The 21,662-nt window shown below is 43.7% G+C and overlaps 1 protein-coding gene across 4 annotated transcripts in view; it reads left to right on the top strand.

Annotated features, from left to right (window-relative positions):
- Positions 1-19,880, top strand: part of MME (membrane metalloendopeptidase) — an 87,642-nt gene extending 67,762 nt beyond the window's left edge. For 3 of the 4 annotated variants that reach the window (XM_083739450.1, XM_083739449.1, XM_083739448.1), the window contains exons 18-23: positions 3,614-3,733; positions 5,497-5,630; positions 7,816-7,881; positions 13,981-14,076; positions 15,108-15,184; positions 17,800-19,880. In XM_083739450.1, the coding sequence (XP_083595576.1) occupies positions 3,614-3,733; positions 5,497-5,630; positions 7,816-7,881; positions 13,981-14,076; positions 15,108-15,184; positions 17,800-17,899 (593 nt within the window). In that variant the 3' untranslated portion in view covers positions 17,900-19,880. The remainder of the gene's footprint in view (positions 1-3,613; positions 3,734-5,496; positions 5,631-7,815; positions 7,882-13,980; positions 14,077-15,107; positions 15,185-17,799) is intronic. The other variant, XM_083739451.1, reaches the window with a different exon arrangement.
- The last annotated feature ends 1,782 nt before the right edge of the window (positions 19,881-21,662 follow it).

A 21,662-nucleotide genomic window follows, 5' to 3' on the forward strand; every position in this document is an offset into this window, starting at 1 on the left:
TTTGTGAGATATAGCTTTACTTTGTTTTAATATTGCATTTAGTTTTTATCTAGTTTTGAGGGAATTTTATTGAATGTCATTGTTGCATTTTTATCTAAAGCACTTAGATTTTATTATTATATTTAACAGTATAAAATTAGGATAGACAGCCGGACAGACGGGCGGACAGACAGACAGACATAGAAGAAAAGCTTGACTTGTGACCCTGCAGTCCCTGCCCAGTAAAAGTGGAATTCTTTAATGAATTTTTCTGGCTTTAAGCTAAGCATTCAGCCAGGTTCAAACCAGATTGCAAGTCTTGCATGCTGAACTTTCATAGCAGGGGTGTAAAAAGAATGATGTCAGTTTTTGTGTGAGATGACCTTGCCAGCAGTAATGCTGAAATGAAAGTGATGGTTTGCAACTATTCTGGGACCATATTTTCACACTTTATTAACACGACAGAAAGTGGAATTTACCCTGAACAAGGACATCTGAGTTCACTGTGATGGACTTCTTCTTTTTCTTTGGCAATTACTTGTAGCCAAGTAAGTTTGTCTTCCATGAACAAGGTTTTAACAGTAAGTCCGTAAGTGACTGTGGAGGCCAATTCTGGATCCACACGTCCTTCCACAGTGGGGATATAGGTTTCTGGGTGGGAGTTGATCATGGTGAGAGTTTGCCAAACACACCTTCCTCTTAGCACATTTCTCCCCTTTGTCCTGAGTTGAGTGTCTTCAAAGTCTATGATACGTTTGGTAAAAGCTGTTCTCCAGCTGGAACACTTGCAGGCCAGTGTTTCCAAATCTTTTTAGACTTGCCTTGAGAGAGTCTTTAGACCTATTTTGTTGACCATCAGCATTACACTTTCCATTTTTAAGTTCAGAATAGAGTAGTTGCTTTGGAAGACGATAATTAGGCATCCGAAAACATCTCCAACAAAATCCTACACTGATTCTTCTATGTATCAAATCTAGCTGCATTGGAGTCAGTGAAATTACTTATGAATGGAGACAGAATCAAGAAAGTAAGAGTCTAGACTACGGATGGGGCAGAAATTCAGTTCAGTTCCCACTGAAAGGTGAATCTACCTAATTTGCACTTCCTGAAACAAGTGAACCAAAATGAAGCGATCCTTTAAAATTCACAGTTCTCAGAATTTTTCAATGCAGTTCTGCAGTCAAGGATTAACTGGGACAGGAAGTCCTCTTATACTCCTTCCTGTCCTGAAGGACCCAATAGACATTATGGGTGGACAGACTCTATCTAGGACCTGAAAGTACTTCTCCTTGGAAGCTGCCACCTGCAATTCAGGGGCTGACCATATGAAGGAGCTGAGCCCAGATCCCAATGCTTCTTCACACACCAGTTTTAGGCCTCTGGTGTCATAGGCCTAGAACTGTTTTATTTCTGAAGAAGAACAAGCAGAATATCTTGCTTGAAATCATGGCTAAGTGAGGACAACTTTGACACAGCTGTGGGAAATTCATCCTAGTCACAGTTGGTGTGAAATTTGATGGACACTGAGGAAGAGAGCTTGGCCCTGTTGGAATAAGCTGAAATAGGTTGCAATATACTTTAGGTCAAAATGAAGCCGCAAACCTTTAGGCAGCCATGAAGGGTTCTAGTGCAGCACAGCAAAATGCCGTGCTATGCAGAAGCAAGACAGAACGAAGCAGCACATTAGCAGGAATGCTTACTCATCCATTAACAAAAAGAGTTAGTTCCACTGTGTCCACATTCAGTGCATAAACATATTATGGCAAAAGTCTCTGTGGACATACTCAAGTTACAAGAATTTAGGAAATTTGGCTTCTATTCCTGGCAGTCTTTAAATGGGCAGCCGGGAAAAGAATTGCAATTCCCTCTTCACAGCTATATGGCTCGTGGATATGGGCAAATTTTTTACTAGTTAGGAAGGGGGAGCCTCGTAGGAATAATTCTCATCTCTCTGGCATTGCTTGAGATTGCTCAAGTTTTGCAAATGTTATAAGCAAGCATTGGTTTGCTATGAAGTAGCTTAGAATAAACATCTCATCCACTAGAGTTGCATTTCTCTAACAGAGTTAATAGCAGAACGTTTTGACACTTTCAAGGGCTGCAATGCAAAGTGAATCAGTTCATAAAATTGGAAAGGAAAAACAATAAGCCTATGTGTAGGGAATGGTGTATTTATTTTTGTGTGTACTTTTACCCTAAACCAATGTGTGGTGGAGGTAGTATGGGATTTAACCTCAAGTCAATATAATTTTATTCCCTGAGGCAATGGTCACCTTCTGTTTCTCCTTGGTAAGCTGGGTTGTGCTTGCCAATCACAGCTTACAATTTGTAAAAACCGTGGGAAATGGAATGCCTCCATGGTGTATTGTCACAAGTTAGAATCAGCTCCCTTTCCCATCTAAACAACCAACGATGGCAATACCCTAATTTTTGGAGGGCCACAAGACAACAGATGGTTAGCGTGACCTTAGCAAAGGGTTGGACAAGCCAACAGTTGCTGGCTGCAACATCTGGACCAGTTCCTCTGAGAGTTGGGTGATTACGGAAGAAACATAATAGGTCCTGTTAATCAGATCCTGGAATTTCAGCTTGAAGCATTGGAGGAAAACTTATGCGAGCTATGGGACAGGAGAACTGCAATTTTGGAAAGCAGGATAGTTGGAAACAAAATACAAAACAAAAGAGTAGGCAATAGGCTGAGAAGTGGGGTTGGAATCTAGGAAGTGGAAGAAACTGAAAGGAAGGAAAACTCACGTTGTTGAGGGAAAACAGAGGGAAAACAACACACATGGCTTATGGACAGGAGAGCCATTGTGCTCTAGGCACAATGAGTGGGTGGGCTTTGGAAACTCATGTGGCCTGAACCTGAAGGCCCAGAAAATAGCAACTGTTTCAGCATCATGCTGAAGGGCACATCCATAAATAATATGACCTTGTGGTCAGTGAAGATCATGTAGGTAAAAGATAGGATTGGACAACTAGCATGACCATAGACATTATCAGCTAGCATGACCATAGACAGGGATAATGGGAACTGTAGTCAGTAACATCTGGGGGGGCACAAATTCCCCAGCCCTGCCCTGGTATGTCTCTCTCATTTTCATAGGAAAGACTTAGGGAGGTATGCAGCTACCATGTCCCATCAGAGCAAGGATTTCCTCTTGTACAGTGGGGTGTTCCCACTCTTCCCCACGCATGTGTCCCACATGCTCCCCAAATGTACTCCAGAGGTCCAGAGAGTTGAATTGGGGAACTCCTAGGGCAGGTTTAAGAGGCAGGTGAGGAGAGGAGAGGGACAGAAAAATCCTTGCACTAAGTGTGACATTCAATTACATCCTCGCACCATTGGCCCTACCTGCAGGGGTCACATTATTCACAGCTGCCCCCCTCCAGCCTTGGATGGCATCATGCTATTGGATCCTGTAAAGTTGAGCATGCATTTGAAGGGCACCTGGTGATCAAAGAGCAAGACGAATCGGGTGGAAGGGGAAGGAGAGGTAGTTTGAATTAATCAGCCACAGCGTTGGCTAAAATTTCCAGGATGTTTATTTAATTGAGCTTGTGTTTTTGCAAATAGTTTGAGCTGGTACAAAAGATTAACTTGTCATCTATGGTGTCATATCTCTTTCTGCAGTCTTTCCTGCTGGCATTTTGCAACCACCTTTTTTCAGTGCAGCTCAGCCTAAATCCTTGAATTATGGTGGCATTGGCATGGTCATTGGGCATGAAATCACTCATGGCTTTGACGATAATGGTAAGAAAGAGAACTCATGTTTCACCATTGGTATTACTTTACCTAATCTGTATGGTGCATGAAAAGAGGCAATCCTGATTTAATTTAATCAAGCCCTGTTTCTGCTTTGCACCAGAAAAAAAAAATCTCTATTATTCGTTTCCCAGGGGCTAAGGGTGGCTTTACATATTACCAGAAGCCCCAATTATTATTATCTTGTAAACAGCGAGTGTGCAAGGCCCTCTCTCCTGTGCTTCTTGGCATTTATTGTATTACATGTTTCTACCCATAAAACAGGGATGGGAACCAGTGGTCCCTATACAGTGGTACCCCGCAAGACGAACGCCTCGGAAGACGAAAAACTCGCTACACAAAGGAGTTTTTCGTTTTCTTAGCCACTTCGCAAGACGCATTTCCCTATGGGCTTGCTTCGCAAAACGAAGCTTGCCCCGCAAGCTCCAGGGATAGCGGGGAAGCGCAGCGCGTCTTCCCCGCTGTCCCCGGACCTCTTTTGAAGCAAGGGGCGGCGGGGAGAAGATTGCTTCTCCCCGTTGCCAGCCCCGCAATCTCCGGGGACAGAGGGGAAGGCGTGCGCGCCTTCCCCTCTGTCCCCGGACCCTTTTGAACCAAGGTGTGGCGACGGGGAGAAGCGATTCTCCCCGCTGCCCCTTCCCTTGCTTTAAAACAGGTCCAGGGACAGAGGGGAAGGGCGCACGGCGCTTCCCCTCTGTCCCTGGACAGTCTCCATAGGAACGCATTGATTGATTTTCAATGCATTCCTATGGGAAACCGTGCTTCGCAAGACGAAAAACTCGCAAGAAGAAAAAACTTGCGGAATGAATTAATTTCGTCTTGCGAGGCACCACTGTATGTTGTTGAACTCCAATTCCCATCAGCTGCAGACAGCATGGCCAATGACCAGGGATGAGGGAAGTTGTGATCTAGCAACCTCTAGAGGGCCACAGCTTCCCCACCCTTATCATAAAGCAAGAACCAAAGATTTATGCCAGCAACATAACATTTCCTCATTCACAACCAGCACCTTATTAACAAAGCAGCTGAATGAAACATCAGTCACGCCATGATGCCAAATATTCCTCTTTTCCCATCCCCCTGCATCCTTCCAAGAGGGATGATCTTCTGGTCCTGGCCAGCCACTGAACCCATTCCAAAGGAACGGTGAATGTGCAAATGGCAGCTTCCTGCCTACCACTGGATGAGCACATCATTGCCTACATTGGGAAACATGCTTGGTGAATGTTAAGGAACCTGGTTTCCTGAATCAAGCAGAGCACCTGGCTGGAATCAGATTAATCCATCAGAAAAGTCAAAGACCTTCATATTTTGTCTGATGTCACCATACGTTATGATAGAACATTATACAAAATGGATTGCCGATAGTGCTGAAAGTGAGTGGTGCTGGAGTCAAGCACTGCACATTCTACTGATGTTGGCTTGGAAGTGTGTGCTCATGGTGCAAACTCTTGTTGCTAGGCAGAAGATTATCACTCAGTAGCAGATCCCCATATCTGATACTGGCCATGCATGCTGGGGCTGCTTGGTATTGGAGTTCAGTAACATCTGGAGGGCAAAAGGTTCCTCAACCTGGTGTGTATGATCCTAGATTCAATCCTTGGGACTTTAGCCTGAGGTCATGGAGAGCCTTTCTGAATAGGCAATATTGTTTCATGGACCACTAGTCAGCTACAGCACAAGACAATTTCATATTTTCAGTGTCTTCAAGACTATCATTGCAAATTTCTTATGTGTATATGTTATTTCAGGTAGAAATTTTAATGAGAATGGGGACCTAGTGGACTGGTGGAGTCAAACATCGGCAACAAATTTTAAGAAGCAGTCTGAGTGCATGGTAAACCAGTATGGAAACTTCAAATGGGATCTGGCTGGTGGACAAAATGTATGTCCCTCCTTTCTTATTGAAATGCTTACATTTGAATGCACATTCTTTTCTTTGATTAGATGAAACATATTCCACATGGTAATGGAGGGAGACGTTGAGAGACTGAATAGCTTCAAAAAGAAACTTAACCATGTGAACAAACCTGTTGGAGGCCAAATTTAGTTTCTATTACTATTTTTATGTTTCTTTCATTTATGAATTCCTCCCAATGAGGCATCTCAAAGCAATTTACAATATAATAACATATATAAAACAGTTATGTAAAGGCAATTGCATATAAAAACAATTAACAATTATAAATCTAAGACCAGGTTAAAACAACAGGTCCAGTCAGGTCCAGTCCAGGACAGATTCTTTGAGATATCTTTGAGATAAACATTTTTGAAGACTTGTTGAAAGAGGAACATCTTTAGCAGGTGCCAAAAGCCAATAGAGAAGGCAGCTGTCTGTTATAGAATGGAAATTCCCAACGGCAGGTACCAGCACACTCAAGGTCCAATTCCAACATCCTGCTGATTGGACATCCTGATAGGATGATACCTGCAGGGTGCCCTTTCCTGCAAAAAGCTTGGTTGGGGTGAAACAATTTTTTAAGGTATCCTGGTCCCAAGCTCTGTAGGGGTTTGCAAACCAGTGCCAGTGCTTTGAACATAGTCCAGTAGCTAATTGGCAGCCGGTGCAATTCATTCAGTAATGGCATGTTGTGACAGTAGTTGAGCCACCACACTTTGCACTTCCATAGAAGAAAGACATGTACATAGGTACAAATAACCCCTTCCATTTAGATGATTTGTATTCCTAGAGGTGCCTTTGCCAAGGTTCACAGATAAAGTTGAAGAAAAAATGCTGCGGTTCAGATATATCATTAAATCATGGTCTAGTGTTATGTCTGTGAGCTTTTGGTTGCACATTAAGCCCTCCCATCTCATCTTTCTGTAAAGCAAGGCTAAAGAGATTGGCAGTACCCACTGGGCAAACCTCTCTGGGTTATTCCATCACTGAGAAGATCCTCTTCCTAGTGGTCACCCCTAGAGGTATAGGGTGACCACTAGGAAGAGGGTCTTCTCAGTGATGGAATAACCCAGAGAGGTTTGAACAAGGCACTTGGAGCAGGATCTCTCTAAAGGATAGGTTTCAAGTAGGTATATGCAGGAGAAGGCAATCTCACAAGTAACCTAATCTCAAGCAATTAAGGTTTCTTAAAGTTAAAGCCAGCAGTTTAAATTGTACCCAGAAATGAACTGGGGAGCATCAGGTGTGATATAGTTGAAACACCCAGTCCCAGTCAATATATTCCTGGCCGTATTCTGGACCAATTTCAGTTCCTAGACTATTTTAAGGCCAACACACACAGCAATAGTCTGAACAGGAAGTTTCCAGAAAGTGTGGCCAGCTCATTTCTATCCAGTTATGGTGGTTCCTGGTGTATCAGCCAAAGCGAGTTAATTTAGAACGGGAAGCAAAAGCTTTCAATCTCCTCCTCATGGCCTCTCTGAAGGGAGGGAGGAGAGGGGAACGTGCACGAGTCAATGGCTCACTGATAAAGCTGAGGCTAACTGCTGCTTGGGCACGTAGCAGTAAACAATGGTTCAGTGTTGCATTCAAAGACAGCCAATTTGTGGCTAATGGGACGTGTGGATCCAGAATTGGCCTCCACAGTCACTCACAGACTCACTGGTAAGACTGTGTTCAGCTCCAAGTGATCACCAAAGAAGACGACGACTCAAAATAGAAAATGGCAAAGAATCAGTAATTTAGCAAATCCTGTTTTGCTAAGGCTGGGGGTGATTGGAGGAAGTGGTAGCAGATCTCCAATGAAACCAAGACTCTTCCATAAAGGTCATGTCATGTAAAGTCTCAGTGAGCAGGGTAAAAGATAAAAGACAGGTTCAGGTTAAAGTAGCTGGACTTGGCAAGATGCGATCAGATATAGTCAGGCCTTAACAGCACCATGGAGAGCTCCCACTGAGCTCTGCTGGTTGTAGTTCTCCCCCGTTGACAGTCATAGCCCCCTGGGTGTTGCCTTGTAGACTTCATATTCTACATTCCACATCTAGATGGTTGGGAATAATCCATTTTCTGACCTTCAAACCATGACTCATTGTTCTTCCAAGAATTTCATTCTGCACTCAGGCAAAAAAAAAAGTATGTAGCATTTTCATTTCTTCCTTTTTTTCTGCAGCTCAGCGGAATCAATACCCTTGGTGAAAACATTGCCGATAATGGTGGCATCAGACAAGCATACAGGGTAAGAAATGCCCGTTTTCTCTTACTTCATGTGGTTGTTAGTTGGTGCAGATTCGTTAAAATGCTGGGTTGTTTGGAGTATTATAATATTATATATAATATAATATATTATAATACTATATATATATATATATATATGCAGGTTTTGGTGTCCTCGGGTGTCTTCCCGTGTAAAAGTTGGGGTGTCTAGGCGACGTTTCGACGAGGTCTCACTCGTCATCTTCAGGCTGGTGCTTTCGGCTTCTTGTTACTGGAACAGAGCGGGATCTCAATGTTTGAGTTCCTATAAATACTGTAGAGGGGGTGTGGTGTCTAGCCTCCAATGTTCTGGGCAGAGAGGAAGTTCCCAGGCTAGTGTGCCTTTTCTTCTTTTGTTCCTTAATTACTTGAGAGATACCTTGAGTGATTTCTTGAGTGATATCCTGAGTACCACTTAGGTGGGTCATTAGGTGTGGATTAGTTGCTAAAGTCTTTGTGTCTTGACCTCTTGAACTTTGTGAAGAGTTTTCCTGAGAAGATGGCTGTATTGCACTTAGTTGTGCTTTGGCTTGGCTTCGTGTATAGGGGCGAGCTGTGGTTTTGTGGCTTGTGTCAGCCAGATCTGTGTAGGGATTGCAGGGGGGTGCAGCATCCGGAGGTGCCACCATGGATTGGCTACTGGATGGTGTCAGTAACTCATCTGTGGAGAGGGTCTGGGTTTGGGTCTGGTGTGGTTGATTGGTGTTGGCGTTCTGTGTGCCTCTGGATCTGGTGTCAGTTTTTGTGGGGAGGGCTAATTTCCAGATGTCTGGCAAGCGGGATGTGTCGTCACGCTTGTTCATGTTGTGAGGGTGTTTCTCTATCTCGATGGCTTCCATGATTATTCTCTTGTGGTGATGTTCCGTGTTAAAGAGCAATTTGGAATCTGCAAAATTAATTTCGTGTCCTGTTTCTTTCATGTGTTGGAAAAGAGAGGAAGTTTTTTCTTCTTTTTTGACGGCATTCTTGTGTTCTGCGATACGTGCATTTATTCGTCTGTTTGTTTGTCCAATGTACGTGGCTGGGCAGACTTTGCAGGGTATTTCATAGATCCCTTGGTTTTCCAACTGGATTTTATCCTTGGGGTTTCTGAGGATATTGGCTATTTTTTGGTTGGTGCAAAAGGCTGTTTTGATATTGTGTTTATGGAGGATTTTGCTAATTTTATCTGTAGTGCCCTTGATATAAGGAAGGAGGGCCATGCCATTGTTTTCTTCTGTGTCTTGGTTTTTGGGGGGTGTTTCCTTTTGGATTAGCTTCGTAATCCTGTTTTGCTGGTATCCATTGGCAATTAACACATTTGAGAGATTCTGTAACTCAGTTGTCAAGTGGTCTTTGTCAGCCAGGCGTTTGGTTCTGGAGATGAGAGTCTTGGCTACGGAGTTTATTTGTGCAGGGTGGTGGTGTGATTGTGCATGTAAGTAGCGGTTGGTGTGTGTTTTTTTCTGGTAGATAGTGTGTCCTAGGGAGCCATCAGGTTTTTTGTAGATTTTTTGTAAACACCCTCACAACATGAACAAGCGTGACGACACATCCCGCTTGCCAGACATCTGGAAATTAGCCCTCCCCACAAAAACTGACACCAGATCCAGAGGCACACAGAACGCCAACACCAATCAACCACACCAGACCCAAACCCAGACCCTCTCCACAGATGAATTACTGACACCATCCAGTAGCCAATCCATGGTGGCACCTCCGGATGCTGCACCCCCCTGCAATCCCTACACAGATCTGGCTGACACAAGCCACAAAACCACAGCTCGCCCCTATACACGAAGCCAAGCCAAAGCACAACTAAGTGCAATACAGCCATCTTCTCAGGAAAACTCTTCACAAAGTTCAAGAGGTCAAGACACAAAGACTTTAGCAACTAATCCACACCTAATGACCCACCTAAGTGGTACTCAGGATATCACTCAAGAAATCACTCAAGGTATCTCTCAAGTAATTAAGGAACAAAAGAAGAAAAGGCACACTAGCCTGGGAACTTCCTCTCTGCCCAGAACATTGGAGGCTAGACACCACACCCCCTCTACAGTATTTATAGGAACTCAAACATTGAGATCCCGCTCTGTTCCAGTAACAAGAAGCCGAAAGCACCAGCCTGAAGATGACGAGTGAGACCTCGTCGAAACGTCGCCTAGACACCCCAACTTTTACACGGGAAGACACCCGAGGACACCAAAACCTGCATTCCTGTACCCGTGAAAATCTACGAAAGCAATATATATATATATATATATATATATATATATATATATATATATATAATGCCACACAAGCTGCTTTATTAAACCCCTGAAGTTTAGTTACCTGGTCTTCAGGGCCTAATCTGTACTCATTAGAACATAAGGAATGGATCATCCTGTCCAGCATCTTGTTTTCACAGTGGCCAAACCAGATGCCTATGGGAAACCCTCAAGCAGCACTTCAGTACAACTGAAGTCTCCCTCCTTATGCATGTTTCTTCCCTTCAAGACAACAACCCCCATTTCCTGCTTCATCCCCAGTCTCCCTCTCCTCTCCCTGTCCTTTATTCTCCCTCTTCCATAGGAAAACTTTAGAAAGAGTGTTAGGGAAAGGGAGTTAGGGAATTGTAAACCACTCTGTGATCCTCAAATCAAAGGTAGTATCCAAATTTAATAAACATCTATTTATTCATTTATTGCATGTGCCACAATTCACCTGTTTTCCTGGGAGGAAGGTCCAGTGGCTGGACAGGAAAGGAAGGCAGGGAATGGGAACCTGTGACCCTCCAGACATTGCTGGACTAAAACTCCCATAATTCCTAACCATTGGCCATGCTACCATAAAGCACCAATGCTGCAGCAAGCAAAGGCTCTAGCAGCTCAGTCAGCTGCAGGTGGCTGCAAAGCCAAACAGGATGTTTGTGACTGTTGCCATGGGAACAAAGGGGCAGTCCATTCTGTACTGAGCACCGGATGTTAGCTCACAGTGTGTGTCATATGACCCGTACTGGAAGTACATGGGTGGAGTTTATTCTTACTGCTGTTGAGTGCAGACATGTTTCTCTGTACTGATGTAAGAGACAGAAATAAAGAATGTAAATAGATTTCTGTCTGCTTCTTTCCCCTCCCTGGGGACACCAAAGGGGAGAGAGAAGGAACGGTGTGTTCTTCTCACACATCTGGGAAGAATCGCCGAGACCTCGCTTGCTTATCTGCCGGGAGTAGCAGCGGGGAGGTCGACAAGGAATATCTGCCGGTGCCTACGCTGTGGCACATTCCTCTGACCCAGGCAGAATTCCAACAGCTGGGTGGTGCTGATGGCACTTGTGAGTCCAAAAATATCTGAACCAGATTCTCCATCCCTGATCTAGATGGTCCAGCAATTGGGGTGAGTAAAAGGTAGATGGGAATCTACTGGTGGACCTCTGGGTGATCTGCAATAGATCAGCAAGTGTTTTTGACCACCAGTTGATAACAATAGCAACAACAAAATGACCCCTAAAAACCCCCACTGTTGAACACAAGAAAACTTGAGGTGATAACCCAGAGTAGAGTTTTGTGTTGAAGAACAGTGAGTTCTGTTGAGTTCTGGTACTAAAATAAAAGATGCCGCCAGGTTCATGGCCTCACAATTCTTTAATTCTAAGTGTGTAGGTTTGTGCTTTTGCATCAAGCTCTGGTTCAAGCTTCTGGGAGAAAGGAAGTAGCTCCTGCAAGCCTTCAGTCTGCCCAGCCCTGATTCAAAGCAAGGGTGAGCAGCACAGTGCCCAGGTGGCTTGTTACAATACTGAAAATCCTAGGTGTCTAAAAAAAAAATTGTACAGTTGGTTGCATTTGTAAATTTGAAAATGCAACATAAATCATGAAGGGAGAAAGGGGGGCATGAGTTATGCTCCTCTTTCCCCATTGCCTCAGAATTTCCACATCCATTTATTGGCAACTCATTCATACCATGCCTCACACTTTCTGCCCTTATAAGCTACAATTATGCTTCTTTTGTGGGATTTGGAATGCCATAAAACAAAATTACCAAACCTAATTTTGATGAGTCAAATCAACAGGGTCCCCACCAAAGCTATATACCAAGAACTTTCCAACTTTCCACAGTTGTCCAAAAATGAGGACTATAAAAGCCTTCTTCTTCTTCTTCTTCTTCTTCTTCTTCTTCTCCTCCTCCTCCTCCTCCTCCTCCTCCTCCTCTACCTCTTCCTCTCATTATCATTATCATCATCATCATCATCAACATTGCTATGTTTGTGGAAGTTGCTTTTAGGCTATGCTAATTAAATTCCAATTCCATGCAGACTTGCTGAGACCCTTCAGGGCAGAATTCCTCAAGCTTGGCTCTCCATATGTTTTTAGAGTATAATTCCCATCATCCCGGACCACTGGTCCTGCTAGCTAGGGATCATGGGAGTTGTAGGCCAAAAATATCTGGCGGGCCAAGGTTGAGGAAGCCTGTTCCAGAGTATTAAATATCTAAACAGCAAAATTGTGTGGGTTTCTCAGAAAGAAATTAGTTATGACATTTCCATAAACTAAACTACATGCACACAAATCAAATTTGACATGAACAAGAAACAGGGTGGTATTCAGCTAAGTTTTATTCTGAGTAGACCCCCTTAGCATGAATGGACCTAACTTAGTTGTGTGTCTTGGGAAGAATGTTTCTTAATGAGGTGGGAAGCTTGGACTTTCACTGTGGCATTAAGCAAGAATTGGGCAAATGTTGTGGTAGGTAAATAAATAGTGCTAAAAAATAAGGAAAGCAAATTCTCCCTGTGAAATACAGTTCCGATGTGAAACTTTCTCAAGGGCAGCCATGGAAAAAACAGTTCCTCCCTTCTATTCTTGTTATCTTAATTAAGAGTACAGAACACACAGTAATTATTAGCCCAGTGTCCAGGACAAAGTGCATTCTAGTAAGAACCACACTGTCATTCTTTGCTTGTACTGAGATTATGGCCCTTTTATCTTTCGTTTACGTTTTTCAGAAGTTTTCCCAAGTGTGTAGTCACAGTAAAGCAAGATGAACTATCCCAACATAAGAGACATAAAAGCCATCTTCCTTCCATGTGGTTTTTATACTAGTATAATGTGATTCCACAGCATACAGGAAACCATTTTTACTAATGGGTCCCAGTGCGTTGTGAGTCATGCGATATCTCCCGCAAGGGAAAACTGACTTGCTTTTAAATTTCTCTTTATACTGTGCTGGAGGAGTTGTGTGGCATCCACATATATTCTGAAGGTGGCACTGTGCCATCTTTATGCTCACGTTGTGATCCCTGCACTCTGAAGAAGCACCCAGCAAGGATGAAGTTTCTGCTCATCAGCTGTTTTGGAATGGTCATATTGCTTTGTTTCCAATTGGTTATGTTCTGTAACTTCCTGCTGAAATCCCATAACCTTTTCATACCATGTTGTCTCTGTCTTTGTCCTGCTTTCTTTGTGCTATATCCCACCTGCCACTGGCCCACAAAAAGGTGGCAGCTTTGGAGAAGAATTGTAGGGCAACTAATAATAATAATAATAATAATGGTAAAGGGACCCCTGACCATTAGGTCCAGTCTTGACCGACTCTGGGGTTGTGGTGCTCATCTCACTTTACTGGCCGAGGGAGCCGGCATACAGCTTCTGGGTCATGTGGCCAGCATGACTAAGCTGCTTCTGGCGAACCAGAGCAGTACATGGAAACGCCGTTTACTTTCCTGCCAGAGCGGTACCTATTTATCTACTTGCACTTTGACGTGCCTTTGAACTGCTAGGTTGGCAGGAGCAGGGAACGAGTAATGGGAGCTCACCCCGTCGCAGGGATTTGAACCGCCGACCTCCTGATCGGCAAGCCCTAGGATCTGTGGTTGAACCCACAGCACCACCTGTGTCCCTCAAATAATAATAATAATAACCACTAATTCACTACTATTGGATCAAGAACATGTTGGCATAATGTTCCTGGAGGTGCCCAAAGACAAGGACATGAAGTGGCAGCAACCAGAAATCTTATGATTTCTCCTTCCCTAGTTTTGCGCTTGATTCTCATCGCAGTTCGAGCTCAGTTGGATTTCATGGTGGCCATCATCTCTCTTCCCTTCCTCTTCCTTTGGCAGGCCTATGAAAAGTTTGTAGAGAAGAACGGAGCCGAGAAGCTGCTCCCCGGACTCGACTTTAACCATAAGCAGCTGTTCTTTCTGAACTTTGCACAGGTATTATACTCTGCTTGATTGAAAGCTTTGGAAATTATTTTGAGTTGCAATTTCACAGTTAAGTTGGAAACAGCAGGCTGGCTTTTCTCCTTTTAATGTGAACTGGCAGAATTGCTAAATCGAGCAGCCTTCATGGCAGCAGGGCCGAGAGGAGAGTGGCCTGTCAGATTAAGTTAATCACAGCTAAGTGCATGGAGGCATCCAGGAGGTGAGTCTGTAAAGCGCAGTTAACGTGTGGTCATGTACTAGTGCCAAGATGGAACCTGCTCTCTGATTTCCTGAAAGTTTCCTTCCCCAGAGAAAAATGGTTCTGTTTCTCTTCCTCATTCTGGGGGCTCTGTAGAATGTCTTTATGATTTCCATAGGTGCTGAGCTTCCCTTTCCACTGTGAGGTGGCTGAGGCTGATGGGTGGGTGGGTGTTTTTCTTTCCAATAAACGTTTATCCCAGTGCCTTGCAGCGTCCCTGCTTGAACTGTTACCTCATGACATATTCCTCTGGGCTTTAATTGAAGTGCAAGAATCATAGAATTGTAGAGTTGGAAGGAATCCTGAGGACCATCTAGTCCAAGCCCCAACAATGCAGGAATATGTAGCTGTCCCGTACAGGAATCGAACGTGCAACCTTGGTGATATCAGCACCATGCTCTAACCAACTGAGCTATCCATTGCTAGATAACAGAGGCTGCCTACTCAACCCAAGTAGTTGGTGCACTTGCTGGTTTTGCTTCTCTAAGCTAAATAATTCCTTTTAATTTTTTTAAAAATATGTACAGATATATATATATGACTTCGCTTTAAAAAACAATTAGAAGAAGAAGAAAAACTGCACGGGACACAGCCTCACATCCCCACTACAGGAAAATACAGCTGAAGCTTATGCCACAATACGTTTTGTTAGTCTTTAAACCCTGTGGCAGTTAATGTGCTACAATTGCAACATGACCAATGCTCTGGAAATCAAAACTAGCATGTCACTGCTTTTAAATAACCATTTCTGCAATATTTTGTCTCTCTGTGTGTTCTTTTAAAGGTATGGTGTGGTTCATACAGGCCGGAATATGCTGTCAACTCTATTAAAACAGACGCCCACAGCCCAGGCCAATTCAGGTTAGTATTTTAAATCATCCATTTTCTTAAACAGTGGTTTTTTAAAAAAACAACACACATGCATATATATACACACACACACACAAAATGCACACCTTTCTCACAAAAGTCAACAGCATAGTTAAACATGTTAATCTTTAAGACTCTTTGTCATACAGTACCATATTTTTCCATGTATAAGACTAGGTTTTCCCCCTAAAAAACAATGTCAAAAATTAGGGGGTGTCTTATACTCTGGGCCATCTCCCCCCCCCCCATTTTCTTAAATCTGAGTCTTATAGACGGAAAAATACAATAATTATTAACTGCCTACAAGAGGAAGAAGAAGAAGAAGAGTTTGGATTTGATATCCCGCCTTTCACTCCCCTTCAGGAGTCTCAAAGCGGCTAACAACCTCCTTTCCCTTCCTCCCCCACAACAAACACTCTGTGAGGTGAGTGGGGCTGGGGAAGAGGGCTTGGGGAAGGAGATGCGAGGGCTCTAGGACCCTGCCAGAACCTTGTGCCTCCTTTTCAAAGCCAGTCACCTTCTGACCCACCTTTGGGAAGGCAGCACAAGGGCGGGGGGGGGAGTGGATTTTGGCCTCGCACATGGCACCATATTACCCAGGTCCACCACTGACACATTCCCTGCATTCTAAGATGCTTGTTTCTAGGGCAGAAGACGTGGGTTCAAATGGCTTCCACCACATGTTTTTTAATGTCTGCTTCCTGGAACAATTTGTGTTTCATCATAGTGTGGGAGAACAACAACTGTCTCCACCCTTTCAACGGTACACAACAGTACTACTACCACCCAAACAGCAAATGTCTCTTTGGGTAGTAGTAGTACTGTGTGGAGAGCCACACAAACATTTGGCCTTAGAAATGTGTTCATCGTACCTGAACGGGTTTTTTAAAAATCCAGTTTGCAAAGTATACATTGATTACCCGTCATAAGGCATCAGTTTCTCCATCCTGTTCTGAGTTCACAGGATGGTCCAGATAAATATCATTTGAGAAATGCAATGTTCTATTAAATCAAAGTGGATTAATAATGGAAAATATAAAGATATTGTGATAGATGAGTGAATGCCTTTGTGCTGCTATTATACAATTCTGAGCCTGTGCTTTTATCTACCTGGTATATTTCTCGTCAGTATTCCCTTTTTCCCGTTTTTGCAAATGCTCACTTTATCAGTATACCCTGCATAACCAAACATTTATTGAATGCATCAACTGTTCCTGAAGCTGGCCTCAGAATGGTATTTTCATGTGGGTGTGCTCTCAAGGCTTTGTTGTTGTTTTTCCAGGAAATCTGTGACTTTCTCCCTGATGCAATTATATTCCAAAATCCTACACTCAGCTGAATTTCTCAGCTACAGTGTTTGCTTTGGATGGGGCAGTTCCCAGGACATTTGCCTGGTGTGCCTTTTATCCACTTGCATTGCTGATTCATTCTTTGAGATCATTGTATATCTTTTGTTTGGACACGGTTTAGCGTTCCGTAACAAGCACTGCATTTCATTACTGACAAGACAGCTGTAAATATATACACTCCACTTTGGACAACTCATTCAGCCAATAGTAACTGTTGCAACCACTGGGTAGTCATTCCTAGTGGTGAGTGGGAGGGCATCATCACTTAAGCATTGTTGGATAGCAGCGTTCATTTCCTTCGTCCTTGGTAATCTATGCAAGGGAAAAAATGCACAGGTCTCCTGGCCTGCCTTTATGCTATATGTTCTAGCTTTCAGTTCCTAGTTGCCTTTCTGCAAAGACAATGCCCCGTGCACAGTAAGAACCAGCTCTGGGGGGAGTGGTTTTGCAATGACAACCACATTGCAAAGATGATGGTTGCTTTTTAAAAATGTGTATTTCATGGAACTGCTGCATACCAAGTCAAACAACTGGTCCATGTAGCTCAATAGTGACTGGCAATAGCTCTCCAGTTTTTCAGATTCATCTCTCCCAGCCTAGGACCCACGTACCTACAGGACCGCCTCTCCTGGTATGCCCCATGGAGGACCTTAAGGTCCACAAATAACAACACTTTGGAGGTCCCGAGCCTCAAGGCGGTTAGATTGCTTTCAACTAGGGCCAGGGCCTTTTCAGCACTGGCCCCAGCATGGTAGAACGCTCTGTCACAAGAAAATAGGGCCCTGAGGGACTTGACATCTTTCCACAGGGCCTGCAAGATGGAGCTGTTCCACCTGGCCTTTGGTTTGGACTCAGTCTGACCCTTATGTTGCCCTCCCCTTATGGTCTTGATTTATCAGCTGTTTTAAAATGAGGCTGCATTTGAAATTGCATTTTAACCTGTATTTTAAATTGGGTCCCCCCTCTTTTCCCCCTATTATGTTTTTACTGTGATTTTTATTGGTGTTAGCTGCGCTAAGCCCGGCTCTGGCCGGGAAGGGTGGGATATAAATAAAATTATTATTATTATTATTATTATTATTATTATTATTACCTGAAGGTGCTGAGGACTGAAACTAGGATCTTCTTCACACAGTGCTAAGATGCCATAGTCATCTCCCTATAAACTGTATGCTTCCTGAGCAAGAAGCAGAAGTTGCTGCCCTGGGTGTAGTTATTTATGAAGCAGAACTAACATATTCTCATCTTGTTTTAAAGGGTCCTAGGAACACTGCAGAACACAGCAGAGTTTTCTGAAGCCTTTAAGTGTACCAATGCAGAATACATGGACCCTGTGACAAAGTGCCGCGTTTGGTGATGAAGCTACATAGAGTGGACTCGAAGGAAGAGAAGCTTTCCAGAAATTGAGAATGTTTGGAGGATGGCCGTAGTGGATTTGTCACAAAAAAGGAACGATAACAGAGACATACCAAGCGATGCATTTTCTAGAAAGGGAGGAGGAGGAGGAGAAAACATCGCTAAGGCAGCGACTGCCAACAATTACTCTGGCGAAACTCGGGAAATGATAAATCACTGCATACTTAAGGGTTCTTCATTTCTTTCCCCACAATGACCTTACCATTTAAAACCTGCTTTCCATTTAGCCTGCAGATTCTATTTCATGTTTTACCCTTTCCATCGCCACGTTTTTCTGTGAAAGTGAATCCCACCGATTCCAGTGAAACTTGTTTCCAGGAAAGCGCATTCAGCCTTAATGACCTGCCGTCCCGTGAAGGTGTTCCGATATTTATAAATCAGACGAAAGAAGGGAGCACCAAGTCACACATTAGCTTGGACATGTGTCAAGTGAGTCAAAAGCCTACGATGTGGTTTCTCACACATCTCCTATTACGGCTGGCGTGCTTCACCAAATGCTTGTGTCTCCCAATGCGGCCTGGGGAACTACAGGGCCTGGAGGAAAAAAGAACCCTATAAGGGACCCTAGCAATTTGCCATTTGTAAATGCTCAAAACTCAGTGCACCCTTTAAAAAAAAAAGGGATTTGCATCTAGACAACACCAATGGCCCCAGCCATAGTGGCAGAAAGCTTGTCACACGTAAGGAATTTCTGTATTTACAACAAAAGACGTGCACGATCAGCAGGGAACAGGTGAGCGTTACAATACAGGTGAGATGCGGAACCATCTGTGAGATGGCTGTGCTTGCCTGCAAACATCTGCTTATGGGCGCTGTTTCTTGAGAGGTTTTGGTTGGCACTGTCCTGTGCTCTATTTTGACATCCACAATCACTGGATGAAGGCAAAGCCACCGAATAGATCTTCTCCTTCCTCACTACTGTTTTCATCCTCATGGGAGGCAGGTAGTGGTGCAAAGCGCTTCTGACTTACATATTACATATGGCACCCTTGCCCACACAAGACGTCTTCACCCCGTGGACTCGTCTCCAAGCTTTCTTCTGTTCCTTTTCCTTTCCTTTTCTTTTTTTCTTTTCTTTTTCCTTTTTGTGTGAAGCCATCTTCATGAGAACAACCCAAAGACGAAAGTGTAATCTACTTAAGGGATTAACTGTTGACCAAATTTATTGTTTGCTGCTTTCCAGCCAAAACCTATACTGTAGATAATTTATGACATTTTTTTAGCGTATGTTGTAATCACTGCAGTTGTAATCAAAAACTCCTTCATGTTTTTTCTAAGATTTTCCTGTTTTTCTCAAAACTTTTGTCTTTTTTTTTTTTTCCAAAGAAGAGGATGAAAAAGTATTTGTAATAATATATATGACCATACTTTTTATATTTAATTCTGAATTATACCGGACATGAATTGTTATATATTATTACAATGGGTGCATTTTGTTAGAGTGTCGAGGTACAAACCATTCAACAGATGATTAAGTCTCAACACAGAGATCTCTACTAATAAGATATACAGACTGACTGACTGGTTTTGACAAGAACTTCTAGAAGCTGGTTCTACAAATGTTAGGACTTTGAAATGTAGCACAAAAGTTGCTTGTGATTCCTTTGAACCAACAGGACATTTTGCTTCAGTAATAATGGTGCATACGTAGGCATTTACATTATGTGGACCCTTACTAGTGATAAGTCTTTTAAATCTGCTACAATAGTTTTCAAATGCCCTCCTGCAGGTGGCCAAGGAACCTACTGCTTCTGGCACTGAAACACACAGATCTTTCCAAATAAATTACTACTTGATACCTCAGATGACTCGAATGGGTCCATTTCTGAGCATTTGAGGACTGCCTGTGCAAATTCTTTTCTTTTCAAGTTTGTCATCTGATAAAGCATTGTGATAATTAAATTTAAGCCACGTGTCCCTTATTGCCTGTACATCTTTGCTTAGCGTGGAAAGGTGTAACGCACACACCACACACCCACACACCACACCCACACCCACACACACTCATTTGACACTATTAAGTTGAAGGAAAGTGGCTCTTGGAGTGTGCCCTGTACATGGGATTACACAGCTTTCTTTGGCAGAAGAACGATCAGATTCACTGCCATGATTTCTGAGATTCAGAAGCTGAAATTCCACATGCCATCATAAATCTCTTCAATGTGCCTTGAGTGATGATTTGGAAAATTTTGACTTCTGCTTGCAGTGAAGGTGTCTGGTGACCTGCTTCTATGGCTGCCCTTTTCTTTCATTTTCATTTTCAGGCTCCACTGCCATCTCATTCTGTCAAATTGGCATGTTACACCTCTCCAGCAATACTTAGCGTGGGGTGCATCCTTAGGTCTGAACTTTTCTAATCTCCAAGGAGTACCAGTGTCACCTTAGTATTGTTTTGCTTGATCCTCATGCCTGTGGACAGAAACCTTCTGAGATCGAAGGCAAAGGATCCACCTTGCAGACCAGAATGGTCACTGGGGTTGATGTGTTTCAGTAATCTGCTTTAGCAGAAATTCAGTCCAATCCAAAACAAGTTAAATAGCATTTATAAATGGGCAGAGGAACTTCCCACTAACAGCACCTCTGTCTGGCATGCAATGACCTTCAGGTTACTGAGTTGACACAGGGAACCAGGTGCATATCTTAAGAACGCCCACCTCCCTCCAAGTTTCAGACCAACTCCTCATGAGTAATTATCGTAAATTTCGCTCTATAACACGCAGATTTTTTTCTCCTAAAAAGTAAGGTGAAATGTCTGTGCGTGTTATTGAGCGAATGTGTGGTCCCTGGAGCTGACTCGCCGGAGCGCAGGGGCAAAAATAGGCAAAAATCAGGCAAAAATCAGATCGGGCGGTCGGGCGGAGGGAAGGCAGAAGCTGCTGCTTTCCTGCATTCTGCCTCAGGGTCTTACTGCCCACCCGCTTCTGTTGCTGCGTTTGCTCAAACTCAACAAAGAGCAGGGAATCCCCTGCCCTCCTGGCAAGCAGAGGGTTAAGGAAAGGATCGAGTCCTTCCTTCTAATTCTTTCCTAGTCACACTGCCTGCAGGCTCCAGCCCACCACCTCCTCCTCTCCGTGCTCTAGGGACTCGCAGGCAGCCGAAAAACATGCAGGTGGGAGAGAGAGAGAGAGAGAGAGAGAGAGAGAGGGCTGGCTTGGGGGGGGACTTTTGCCTTCCTTTCCTCCCCCCACCCCGTTAAACTCCTCCCCTGCATTCTTAGCCAGCTGCTTCTCCACACACCCCTCTTGTGCTTCTTGCCCCTTCTGTGTTTTTCCTTCCCTCCCCATTTAAAACATGGTGACAAAGCACGGATCCACATGGATCCTCAGGATTTTTGCATTGGGTCACCCCAAATTCACCATCAGATCACATTACATGTCCATGGCTACAGTCTGTACCAAAAAAATCACGCACCCACTGTTGCCTGGGGCTGCAATGGTGCAAAAACGTGGTTACAAAGCATGGATCCACAGGATCTTTGCACTGGGTCACCCCAAATTCACCATCAGATAACATAGCATGTCCATGGCTACAGCCTGCACCAAAAAAATCACGCACCCACTGTGGCCTGGGGCCACAATGGTGCAAAAACGTGGTTACAAAGCACGGATCCACATGGATCCTCAGGATTTTTGCATTGGGTCACCCCAAATTCACCATCAGATCACATAGCATGTCCATGGCTACATCTTGCACACAAAAACACG

Source organism: Podarcis gaigeae (assembly GCF_964106915.1).
Source record: "Podarcis gaigeae genome assembly, chromosome: 5".
Taxonomy (NCBI): domain Eukaryota; kingdom Metazoa; phylum Chordata; class Lepidosauria; order Squamata; family Lacertidae; genus Podarcis; species Podarcis gaigeae.